Source organism: Tamandua tetradactyla, chromosome 15 (assembly GCF_023851605.1).
Source record: "Tamandua tetradactyla isolate mTamTet1 chromosome 15, mTamTet1.pri, whole genome shotgun sequence".
NCBI classification, from domain to species: domain Eukaryota; kingdom Metazoa; phylum Chordata; class Mammalia; order Pilosa; family Myrmecophagidae; genus Tamandua; species Tamandua tetradactyla.
In genome coordinates, this window is record NC_135341.1 from 31,075,662 (window position 1) to 31,089,222 (window position 13,561).

The 13,561-nt window shown below is 39.2% G+C and overlaps 1 protein-coding gene across 1 annotated transcript in view; it reads right to left on the reverse strand.

The window, feature by feature from the left end:
• CACNA2D3 (calcium voltage-gated channel auxiliary subunit alpha2delta 3) overlaps window positions 1–13,561 on the reverse strand; it is a 987,429-nt gene that overhangs the window by 773,260 nt on the left and 200,608 nt on the right. The window contains exon 3 of the mRNA XM_077128978.1: window positions 9,895–10,011. Coding sequence (XP_076985093.1) covers window positions 9,895–10,011 — 117 coding nt within the window. The remainder of the gene's footprint in view (window positions 1–9,894; window positions 10,012–13,561) is intronic.

Consider the following 13,561-nt stretch of genomic DNA (forward strand, 5'->3'; position numbering starts at 1 on the left):
AACCAAAGGCAAAACCAACAGGAGAATTTACCTTTAGATGATTCTGGAGAATCCTAGTATAAAATGACAGATTGTCCAAAGGCCCTCTTTTGCCATTTCCTGATTTATCTCCTTTTCTCAGGTTGTGCTGCTCGCTTTGTTTATATAGACTATATCAAGATCACAGGGTCATTGCCTGCCTTCGTAGTGTTAGAATCTGTCCTAGAAGTAAATCCCTACAATCAGAGATGCCTAGGGTCACTCCATTACTTCCTGCCGATTCTCTTCCCACTGCATGGTTGGCTGCACCTGCTGGAGTTCCCTGGAGCCTCGGCCGATCCTTCCAGCTGTTTAATGGTTTGTGCTATTCCTGGAGGGGCCTTAGATTTTGAAGACAAAGGAATGGATGGAGATGAACTGTTCACATAGCGCACCCTTTGCCTTCTCCATCCCTTCAAATCAGAGAACATGTCTCCACCTCAGCAACTCAGGTTGAGGGGAGCTGTGTCAAATTCACCTCTTGTCAATATCACAGACAATCTCTGACTGGTGACACACAGGCAAGAATTTCCGGGCGCCACTTAGGAATAGCCCAGTGGCCATCCACAGTTGTCAGGGGACTGATGCATAGGCTTCCTCCATGTCCAGCATGTAAAATATCTCCCTTGAAATATTAATGAACTAAGAGCAAATTGATTCCATTTCTTGCCCATTCATAGTGACTTAAAACTTGATAAATTGCTCGGCCACATTAATTGAGCGACTGGTGGCATAAATAGGTTTGAACAAAGAAGCTGGGGAATAATGCCTTGGGGCATTCACACTATACACAAAAGCAAGCAGCAGCATAGTGGCATCAAACCCGATTTGGCTTTAAGTTAAAATATTCTACAGCAAACCTCAGGGTGGATTTGAAAAAAGTTATCTAAACCACCAACGGCATTAAAAACCGCTAGAAAATATTAGTTACAAAAAGCTACCATGATGATGGCACCATTACGTTAATGGAAATTATTGAAACTAAGGTTACTTGTAATTTGCTAGCCTGAAAGTAAGAAAAAAAAGGTTACATATAATCCATTACCAACCAGATGACAGAGGTTATGTAATGGGCAGGTCACTTTAGGTTTCACATTTACTTCAGACATCTGATGGGGGGAAAATAGGACTTTCGGTGATAGGATAATTGCATAGTGGAGAGTAATTCAAATAGGGCACGAGTATGATAAAATCGCTTGGATCCAACTAACCAACAGGAAAAGTGATAGAGGAAAATAATGAAATCAAAGCAGAAGAGACAGAGGAAAAACCAACATTGTTTAAGAGCCAAGAGATGACAGGCTATGTTTAAAGGACTGGGTTACTGCAGCACCCCATTATTTTTCCTAGAATTGACTGAACCCACCTTCACAGGCTAAAGGTATTATTATTGCAGCTTTCTGAATTGCTATTGCCAGTCTCATAAATGTTTGCTATCAATGGAAATTTTAATCATCGATATTGCTCGTGAGCCAGTATTTTCTGATACATGGCCTTGATTCCCTCCTAGCTCCCCACCATGGATGAGCAGTTGGCACTAAATCAGAGATTGGCAGGAAGGAACCCTGTTCCCTGCTGTGGAGGCACTAACACCTCCAGTGGGCTCAAATTTCTGGGAGAAAGGGGCTTGGAAATGCAAGATTCCTGTGGTATATCGCAGGGATAGAGCAGATTCTAAAATTCATTCTTTCCCTGGACCATTTGAGGAGGAGGTGCTGCTGGGTGGATGGCCTAGGAAAGGAAGGGCCCCTCTGCATGGCAACACCCAAGCAACTTCACTGCAAACCCCCAGGCAAACCAGAAGGATGGAGGGCTTGATTCATCAAATGCTCATGTATACCAAAGACAAACAAAAACCTTTCGTATTCAAGAAGTGAAGTGTCATTAGAGTGTGAAAAATGGTCACACCCCACTGCTCTCCTGGTCACAACATAAACCAGCAATCCAGGATGCCTCTCAGATGCCACATGGTTTGTGACTTTGTCAATACAGCCACACAGCTCACAGGGGGAATGAGACAAACTTCACAGTCATTCGTCTCTAGACCTAACCCTGACTTGATGTGCAAAACCATCTTTCCTGTTCAAGGATCTGGGGTAGGGAGATCAACATATCCATGCTCACTGGACAAAGAAATCTAGATTTTTATGGCATCGAGTGTGCTTACAAAGGGCCTTGTACATCTATCTTAAAACACATTTCAAACAATCCTGGCTGCTGTTATTCTGGACCATTTTGATTCAAAGACAGCAACTGTTTTTTCCCTTCTCGAATCACACTAATCATACCAAGGAGTCCTTTAAAAATGTTTAGCTAATTTCACGCAAAAAGTTTTTAAAAAGTAAGCAAATACAAAGATGCAAAATCTACTTCATGCTCCCTCTTGTCAGGGCTCCCTCACTATTAAATACTCACACGCTGAAGGTCCTTTAACCAGCAAGGAGAGCAAACACTCACTGGGCACTTACTGTTTGCGAGACGCTGTGCTGAACATGTCATACAGGTGCACACAGAAGCTCTGTGGTCCTACCACCTGCATGCAAAGACAAGCTCCACGGGTTCTGCCCATGAGTTCTGAGCAAATGACTTCCCCCTACCAAGTCTGCTTCCTCATCTCGGAAACAATGATAACAACAGTGCCTCATTCCAGTATTGATGCAAGAATGAAATGAGAAGGTAGGCATAAAGCGCTCAGCATCTAGTGCACAGTGAACTCAACCATCATAAGCACACATTAAGTCTTCCAGGTGCAACAAGGTTACTCGTCTTTTCTCACAGGCTTCCCATCTGGAGGCAGAGTGGAGAAATTTGGAACAGGTCTCTCTGTTTCCAAGCCCATGTCTCACCCACCATGCCACAGCCAAGTGATGAGTTCCAGGCTCTGGTGGGAACTGGGTCTCTCCATCACAGTGGCACTTTGTACAAGCCCCCCAACTTCCAGAGACCAGAATCCCCTTATTGTCAATTACAGAGGCAGAAACTAAAGATATTTAAGCCTCTAATTTAAAATTCTGTAATTCACAAAGACATGTAGTTTAAAATAATATCATCTCTCCCTCTTAAATTGGTAATGTTGTTAATGAGCATTGAAAAAAAATTTTTTTTTGGCAAAGATTCAGGAAATTGGGCACGCACGTAACTCTCCTGCTGGAGGAACTGTGATCCAGCACAACCTTATCTTGACAGAAATGGTGTCAGATGGAAAGAACTTTAACGACTGGTTCAGAGCCTATGTACTTCCATGTGTAGGAACTAAAGAAATCAATGTGCACTCCAGCATGCTGAGGGCATGGTGGTGGTGAAAAATGGGGGCTCTGGGGTCCATGTGTCCGGAGCTGTTGTGGTCAGGTTCATGTGTCAATTTGGCCAAGTGGTGGTACCTGTTTTTCTGGTTGAGCATGTGCTGGCCTGTCTGTTGCTATGAGGACATTTCATAGAATTAGATCATGATCACGTCAGCTGCGTCCACAGCTGATTCCATTTGTAATCAGCCAAGGGAAGTGTCTTCTGCAATGAATGATGCTTAATCTAATCACTGGAAGCCTTTTAAGGAGGATTCAGAAGAGACAGGATCTCTTTCTGCTTCGGCCAGTGAGCTTCTCCTGTGGAGCTCATCCAGACCCTCCATAGGAATCGCCAGCTTCACAGCTTGCCCTGCAGATTTTGGACTCCTCATTCTCATGGTTATGTGAGATGCTTTTATAAATTTTATATTTGTGAGTGTTTCCTGTTGATTCTGTTTCTCTAGAGAACCCTAGCTAATACAGGAGCCCACCTCTCACATCCCACATTACCTCAGAGAAGCTACTGCACTTTTGCTTCTCAGTCTCCACTTTTATAAAATGGAATAAAAATAGTAACCTCCACTATGGGGCTGTTCAGAGGATAACTGAGCACTTTAGAGGAGCATCCAACACATAATAGGTGCTCAGTCAGTTGAACTACTATTAATATGTAAGAATATTCACTGCAATGTTATTTACGTCAAATACTTCAAACAAGTAAAACACCCAAATACAGAGGAGCAGGTGAGTCAATGATTATGCACCCATAGATTGGAGTATGGCACGACTATCTGAGAAAGTCACAAACTACAGCAACACAAGGACATGCCCACACTATGCTGATACAAAGGAGTGAAAACAATCTGGATATAAAAGTGAATGGCCCTGTACAAAAATTAAGTCAAATTGGATCAAAAACCTAACTACAGGAACCAGTACCATAAAGCTCCTAGAAGAAAATGTATGGAAACATCTTTAAGACTTAGTAATAGGAGGTGTCTTCCTAGACTTTATCTCCAAACCACAAGCAGAAAAAGAAAAAACAGACCAATGAAAATTCCTCAAATCAAATGCTTTTGTGCCTCAAAAAACTTTGGCAAAAAAAGTGAAGAAGCAACCAACTCAATAGGAGAAAATATTTGTAAATCACACATCAGACAAAGGTTTCATATCTTGTATACATAAAGAAATCATACAACTCAAAAACAAAAGATCAAACAACCCAGTTATAAAATGGGCTAAAGATATGAATAGACATTTTTCCACAGAGCAAATACAGATGGCTAAAAAGCATAAGAAGAGATGCTTATTTTCATCAGCTATAAGGGAAATGCAGATCAAGACTACAATGAGATACCACTTCACACCTATAAGAACGGCTGCTATTAAACAAACAGGAAACTACAAATGTTGGAGAGGATGTGTAAAAACTGGGACACTTACGCACTGTTGGTGGGAATGTATAATAGTGCAGCCACTGTGGAAGGTAGTTTGGCAGTTCCTTAGGAAACTAAATATCGAGCTGCCCTATGACCCGGCAACATCACTATTGGGTATATACCCAGAAGAGCTGAAAGCAATGACACAAACAGACATTTTCACACTGATGTTCACAGCAGCACTATTAATAATCGCCAAAAGATGAAAAGAATCCAAGTGCCCATGAACAGACAAGTGGATTAACAAAATGTGGTATATGCATAGGAGAGAATATTATACAGCAGTAAGACAAAATGACGTCCTGAAGCACAGGGCAAGATGGATGAGCCTTGAGGACATAATGCTGAGTGAAATAAGCCAGATTCTCTATTTGGTGAGGGTATGTTTATTGGCTTTCTTTCTCTCAGGAAAATTGAAATTAACTAAAATTGAGAATGTTGATGGATTTTGGACATTATACATGATGCCAGTGAATGGAGGTGGCTGAAGGATGCATTGACTGAGAAGTAGATTGGCAAAAGATGGTGTATGCATATGCTTGAATACTGTGTTGCTACAAAAAGGAATGAAGTTGGGAAGCATGCAACATTGTCAATGAACCCATGGGACATTTGGTGAAGCAAAATAAGCCAGAAACAAAACAGCAAATATTGTACAGTCTCATTTAGTAAATACTTATAAGCAAACAGGGGCATAGATTGTAAGTTCTTATGACAGTTGCATTTAGTCCAGAGCAGTAATTTTATTTCTGGATTTCGAGAGACTGTTTTAAATCATTATAACATGGTATTTAGAGACAAGAATGAAAGCTGCTCAGGCCAGGATTAAGGTAATTCAGAATACAGGTGTAAGGAAGACATTGTCTGTATTTTAGAACCTCATCTATTCTTTGAGACCAAAGGAAGAAAGGTTTATTTTGTCCAGAACCTAAATTTTCTGTAGCACATAATCTAACACAACCTGCCTGGATAGCTCACGTAAACAATCCAAACACAGGGAGCCCAGAATGAGGGCCTTTAATCCTATCTTGCTTAATGCAATTTCTTGATAAATCCCAGAGTATATTAAGCGCATAAACAAAAAGTATTGGCAAAATCCCTTGAGGAATCAGAGGAAAAATATGGAGCTATTAAACTTTACCACTGGGGAAACCCCTAATACACTGTCAAACATTAGGGATACCCAAATCAATAGGTCAAGCTCTTGATCTTGGCCTATTGAGGCTTGCTCTTGTGAAACCTATGTAGGTAGCAGAGAAACTTAGCCTTACTAAAGGGATGCCTAAGAGTTACTTCCGGAGAATCTCTTTTGTTTCTCAGATGTGGCTTCAGTCTCTCTAAGCCCAACTCTGTGAGTGAGATCATTGTCCTCCCCGCTATGTGGGACATGACATCTAGGGGAGAAAGTCTCCTTGGTGATTTAGAAGATGACTCCCAGGGATGAGCCTGGCCCTGGCACCATGGGATCAACAATGCCATCCTGACCAAAAGGGGGGAAAGAAGAGTAATAAATAAGGTAATAGTGGCTGAGAGAGTTCAGCTAGAGTTGAGAGGCTACTCTATAGGTCTCTGTTGTACAAGCTTCAGTTAGACATCACTACCTATCATAACTTGCCAAACCCCAACCAAAACCATTCCTTCCAACCTTAAAGAACATCTAGGGCATTACATAAGATTCTACAAAGGTTCCATGCACTAGGGTAACTTCCCAGAAACCTACAACCTCCAGATGTGTCCCTGGACTAAAATGCAGAGGGGCCACTCTCTCCAGAACATCAACTAGTTCCATCCCCTTATGCCCTATTATCAACAGCCCCCTCCAACATGAAAAAGTTAGAATGAGCATAGCCCAAATACCACTAAAGAGTGGGAGACAGGTCAAAGATGATGATGGAGTTATAGAGAAAGTAGGGCTTAACAAATGAGTATGATTGCTGAATCATTATATTGATATCTCTTTTAGTTTCCAGTATCTTAGAGCAGCTAGAAGTAAAAACCTAAAATTGTGGAATTGTAACCCATGCCAAACTCTGAAATATGTTCTACAACTAATTGTGAAAATTATTGCTTTTTTGTATATATGTTATTTTTCATTAAAAAAGTTGATTGTGATGATAAATGCACAGCTATATGATGATATTGTGAACCACTGATCGTACACTCTGGGTGATTACATGGTATGTGATGGGATATTAACAGATAACAATAAAAAATTTAAAACAATAAAATAATAAAACAAAAAAGGGGCAGGGGTGCAAGGGTAGTACAGTGGTAGAATTCTCACTTGCCATGTGAGAGACACATGTTCAATTCCCGGCCCATGCACTTCCCCCATCCCACCCCTAAAAAATGAAATTTAACAAATGGTGCTATAACAACAAGAATGTCACATGGAAAAAGAACAAAATGTTGACCCCCACCATATAGCATACAAAAAAAATGTGAATGGGCAACATAAATTACAAATTTGACAAAAAAAAAACACACTCAGGTATAGACATAGAAATACAAAGAAAAAAGACTAAAAGGAACAAGAACACAAGTCACAGTGTCCTGCTGGGTGCTAGGATTTTTTTAATGCAATTTTATTGATATATCTTCATATACCATATAATCATCCAAAGCATAAGTGGATCACCATATCATCATATAGTTGTACATTCATCACCACAAGCAACTTTTGAACATTTCCATTACTTAAAAGAAATACATGAGTAAAAAAAAAGAACACCCAAAACATCCCATACCCTTTATTCCCCATATTGTTTATTTAGTTTTTGTCCTTATTTTTTTACTCATTGGTCTATTCATTGGGTAAAAGGGCATGTCAGCCACAAGGTTTTCACAATCACGCGGTCACCTGTAAAAAGTATATAGTTATACAAATGTCTTCAATAATCAAGGCTACTGGAACACAGTTCAACAGTTTCAGGTATTTCCTTCTAGCTATTCTAATACACCATAAACTAAAGGGATATCTATATAATGCATAAGAATAACCTCCAGAATAATCTCTCAACTTTATTTGAGATCTCTCAGCCACTGAAACTTTATTTTGCTTCATTGTCTTCCCCCTTTTGGTCAAAGAGGCTTTCTCAATCCCATGATGCCAGGTCCTTGCTCATACCTAGGAGTCAGGTCCCACATTGCCAGGGAGATTTACACACCCTGGAAGTCGTGTTCCATGTAGAAGGGAGGGCAGTGACTTCACTTGCCAAGTTGACTTAGAGAGAGAGGACACATCTGAGCAACAAAAGAGGTTCTCTGGCGATGACTCAGCCATCATTATAAGTAGGCTTAGCTTCTCCTTTGCAGGAATAAGCTTCATAAGGGCAAACCCGCAGATTGAGAGGTTGGCCTATTAAATTGGTAATCCCCAATGCTAGCAAGAGTATCAGTAATTCGCCATGTAAAGAAGTTTAATATTTCCACATTTTTCCCCAGTCCCTCATGGGGACTTCGCAAATACATTTTTATTCTCTGCCCAAATTACTCTGGGATGTATTGGGCCACTACATTAACCTGAAAAAACCAGCAAGATCTCACTCCCTATTCAAAGTTCCATGTAACTATGGTGTTCTAATAAACTGGCCATACAAGTTAAATTAGAGAGTGTGCTACAGAGAAAACAAATTTTGCACCAAAGAAACATCTCTTCCTTTGGTCTCACAGAGAATTTGAAGTTTTAAAACACAGTCAATATCATCATTTGGATATCATCTGGTGGTAGGATTTCAGGTCATATTATTCTCTGTGTGAATTTTCAATATATTTTAAAAGCTCTACAAAAAAAAAGATGTTCATTCTATAAATAGAAAACGACCAATGGGATGGGCTTTTTAAATTTTTCTTTTTATTTCAGAGGTCTGTCTGTTAGATTTGAATGACTACCGTGCTGTCATGTCTGTAAGGATGGTCACCTGCTTCTAGATAGTGACATAAGGGGCCTCCATGCAGTACCCAGGGCTGGCTGTCAGCACATGATCTCAGTAGCAGACAAAAGTACTTTTGTCATCTAAAGCACTTCAGAGTTTCTGCTAAGGAGTCTCATCTTACTTTAATTAATAATCCTAGCCATAGCAACAGCTACCATTCACTGAGCACTGTTTATGGCTCAAAACCATAACCTCATTGGATCTCACACTCTCCTCTGAGTTTTCCTCCTTTTACTGATGAAGAAACTGAGGCTCAGAGAGACCAAGTGTTTTCCTGAAGGCCAAAGCTTACTAAGTGAAAAAGGCAAGGACTGCACCCAGATCAAACTCAGCTCTTACCTACAAAGCTGCAATCCCTCTTTCCCTGAATCAAAACAGTATAATTAAGGCAAGCAAATGTGTGGGATTATCAGGCCTAAACTAGAAATAACTTGTGGAAATTAACTAAACTAAATGATCCTGGAGATAACTATTAAAACTGAAAAGTAAGAAAGCTGCACATTAGAAATAAAAGACATTTCAGACTGCAATTATTTCCCACAATCCTGTGTCAACACACATTAACATAAGATATTGCAATATCTACATGTCCTAAATCAAGAATGTAAGACACCAGTTTAATTGATAACAAGGCATAAAGTTGGAAGCCTTCTTGTAAAGGCAAAATAATACACATGGGCACTGCAGTCTCATTTGTCCTGCTGATAATATGGAATTTCAAGGAGCTCTTACCAATTAAAAGAAAAATATATAATAACAGTAATGTAAGGAGAACTTCCAACTTCATCTAAATATCATTCACCACATCAAGATTTTCAATTCCATATTTTGGCAGGCTTTGCTTAAATTGTTTATAGTTGCTTAGTCCAACCATAATGTACCTTTAAACAATTTGGCAATTAGTAAATATATCACACAGGCATGAGGCCCGCTCTCGGCTGTTTAGTCAGTGACACCTCTACCAAAGGCAGAAAATTCTAAGATTAAAACTGGCACCTGTATCTATATGCAAAGGGAAATTGTGCCCTTAGGAATTACTTTTCCTGGACAACCAGATCTAAGAAATAAAGGTGTGTGCATGATAACCAAGTCAGCTTTTATCTTTTGGAGATTGGGTTTTTAATGATTCAAAATTTTAGTGTGTTTTGATGTCATCAATGCCAGTTCCCTGAAGCTGCCTTTGTCTTAGGGAAATGCAGAGAAGCCAGAGGCACTTACCCTCACTGCTTCAGACTTTTTGTGAAACATCTCTTCCATGTTCTTTGCCAGCTTTTTCACAAGCTGAAGGCCATCGATTTCTTCTATGGCAACGTCTTTCTCATATTCTTTGTATTTCTGTAAGGAGGGAGGGCAACATTAAAGGCACAGGCTACCATAAAATACACCACAACTGAGATTAGAGAATAAGAAACCAAAAAAAAAGGTTGCAATATGCCTATTTTCTTTGAATTTAGGGGATACTAGATTCTATCTCAAAATTATTAAAGTAACTGAGGAGAATTGTGAAAATTTGCTGTCCTTGGAAACTTAACTACCATCCAGGGAAGAAATAAATACTAAAGCAATCAAACCCTTCACCATCTATTTCCTTCCGTTGTAAAAAATCAACATTCTACGCTTAAAACTTAACCCTGCTCAACCATTTTCCTGGAGGATGTGGCCAGATTCATTAGCTCTCCTGCCCAAAGCATTGGAAATTGAGTAATTATATAACAACACATTCTAGATAAAAATAAAGAATTTCAACATTGGTGGGGTTTTTTTTCCTTGAACACCAAGAACTTAATTTTTTCATGGCCAAAAATTAGGGACTTAGAGAAAAATAGGTTCTAGGGTTTGACTTTACTAGAGCAGGAGCCAGCAAGCTACTGCCCATGGGCCAAATCCAAACTACCACCTAATAAAGTTTTATTGGAACACAACCAACCCATTTGTTACATACTGTGTATGGCCACTTTCATTATACAACAGCAGAGTTGGACAGTTACCATAGAGACTTTATGGCCCACAAAGACTGAAATATTTACTATCTGGGCCTTTATAGAAAAAATTTGTCCACCTCTGAACTAGAGTAGAATGGAAAGAAAGTAACATGGCAGAGCAGTCTTAAACTTTTTATAATATTAGATTTCTTACTGCAGACTTTGTTATATAAACCACAATTCAGTAACTGTTTATTCACTACTTCCTATGCACTCTCAAGGAACTCACAGAAAGGTGCGTGTACGATAAGTACAAAAGTATGAAAATAACACTACATACAAGATTTCATTATTTGTTATTTGGTTCATAAGGAACTGATCTGACCCACAGTTTACTCATATTCTCAAAGACAATTTTAAATGTAAAGCCCATTGTAAACCCTAGTAATTAATCTGTTTTAAACTAGCAGTTCTCAAAGGGGTCCAAGGAAACCTGGGGGTCCCCGAGATGCTCCTTTTTTCATAAACCTGTATGAGGCCAGATTTGCTTCATATATTTCAACATCTCACAAAAGATTGAGTGCAGAATCAGATATAAGAATCTAGTTGTCTTCTCTTAAGCCAAACATGAAAGAGATTTGCAAAAATGTAAAAGAAAAAAGCAGTTCCTTTCACTTAATTCTTTGTTTTGGAAAGTATAGTTATTGACAGTAACATACGATTTTTTAATATTTTGAATTAATAATTTCTTAAAATGCTAATACAGCAAATCTAATAGATACAGTCCATATAAACAGAAGCTTTTAGAGGTTCTCAATAATTTTAAGAGTGCAGAGAGGTCATGAGATCAAAATTTTGGTTTAAGTACAGATGTAGGCTTGTCCCCACTGGAAAGGAATATGGTTTATGAACGAAAATCTTCCAAATGGAGTTCAAAATGTTTTTCATGTCAACATGAATCATTGCATTTATATAGTTATCAAAAAGCTGAGGAACTAAAAATACTGGGGGCTTTCTATTTACTCTTATTTGTGTGGATAACCTGCATCAGCTACTGACTCCTCATCCCAACCTTCTATTTAAGAAAAACCAGCAGCCCTGCATCTTAGATTGGCTCCTGAGACCTTGAGAGCCATTTACGAAGTGGGAAAACATAACAACTTTTTTTTTTATAATTTTTTTATTTTTTACACGGGCAGGCACCAGGAATCAAACCCGGGTCCTCTGGCATGGCAGGTGAGCATTCTTGCCTGCTGAGCCACCGTGACCTGCCCAAAATATAATAACTTTTTAATGACAGGATAATGTTTTCTCAATTTCAAGAAGTTTAACACTGATACAAACCTTACAGTTTATATTCAATTTCTTTTTCATATATACCATTAATGTCCTCTCTAAAAAAATATTTTTATTGATATATCTTCATGCACCATACAGTCCATCCAAAGTATACAATTAATGGCTCACAATGTCATCACATAGCTGTGTATTCATCACCATGATAATTTTAAGAACATTTATATCACTCCAGAAAAAGAAATAAAAAGGAAAAAAAAAAACATACATCCCATACCCCAACTCTTCCCTTTCAGTGGCCACTAATATTACAATTTACTCAATTTTTTTTTACCCTTTATCCATTCCCTTATTTATTTATTTATTTATTAGACCTTATTGTTCACTCGTCTATCCATAGCCTGGATAAAGAGAGTGTCAGTCATACAGTTTTCACAATCACACAATCACATTATAAAAGCTATATAGCTATCATTTTTCGGCCTTTTGGCTAAGATCAAGCGTAAAAGCCATATAACCATACAATCATCGTCAAGAATCAGGGTTATTGGAACACAGTTTAAAAGTTTCTGGTACTTCCCTCTAGTTACTCCAATACATCATAAACAGGGATATCTATATAGTACATAAGAATAATCTTCAGGATAACCTCTCAACTCTGTTTGAAATCTCTCAGCCATTGAGGCTTTATTTTGTCTCAGTTCTTGCTTCCCCTTTTTGGTCAAAGAAGGCTATTTCGCCCCCATGATGCCAGGTCCTGGTTAATCCCTGGGAGTCAGGTCCTATGTTGCCAGGGAGATGTACACCCCTGGGAGTCATGTCCCACACAGCAGGGAGGGCATTGAGTTCACCTGCTGAGTTGGCTTAGAGAGAGAGAGAGACTATATCTGAGCAACAAAAGAGGTTCTCTGGTGACTCTTAGGCATAGTTATAAGCAGGCTTAGCATCTCCTTTGCAAGAATAAGTTTCATAGGGGTGAACCCCAAAATCGAGGGCTTGCCCCTATGAAATTGACTGTTTCCAATGCTTTTGAGAATGACAGGATAATTTTTGGTAACTTGTGAGATATGAATTTATATTTTCTCCCCATTTCTCCCTGTTATGATTAGGCGCAAATTTCAACTTGACCCAGTATTGGTGCCCAGTTGTTTGGTCAAGTAAGCACTTCTCTGTTATTGTGAGGTCATTTCCTAGACTTTAATCATCAGTAAGTCGACTGCATCTGTGGCTGACTACATCTACAATCAACTGAGGAAACTGCCTCCAGCAATGAGAGATATTTAATTCAATCAGTTGAAGGCTTTGAAATGAAAAGTGATGATTTCAGCAGTCAGAAGAGAGAATTTTCATGTCTACTTCAGCCAGCCAGTTTCTCCTGGGGGATTCATCAAAAACCTTCACTGGAATTCCCAGCTTGGAGCCTGCCCTATGGAATTTGGACCTGTGCATCTCCACAGTTGTATGAGACAACTTCACAAAATATCATAATATTTACAGATATCTCCTGTGAGTTCTGTTTCCCAAGAGAACCCTGACGAAAACCCCTCTCTGCCTTAACCTTCAAAAATCTAAACTGGGAGGAAGCTCGGTGTTTCCTTGCCCCAAGGTAAGGAGTGTGTATGCACCTGCACATCTGTGCATTACACAAAAACTTTCCCTTCCTAGCT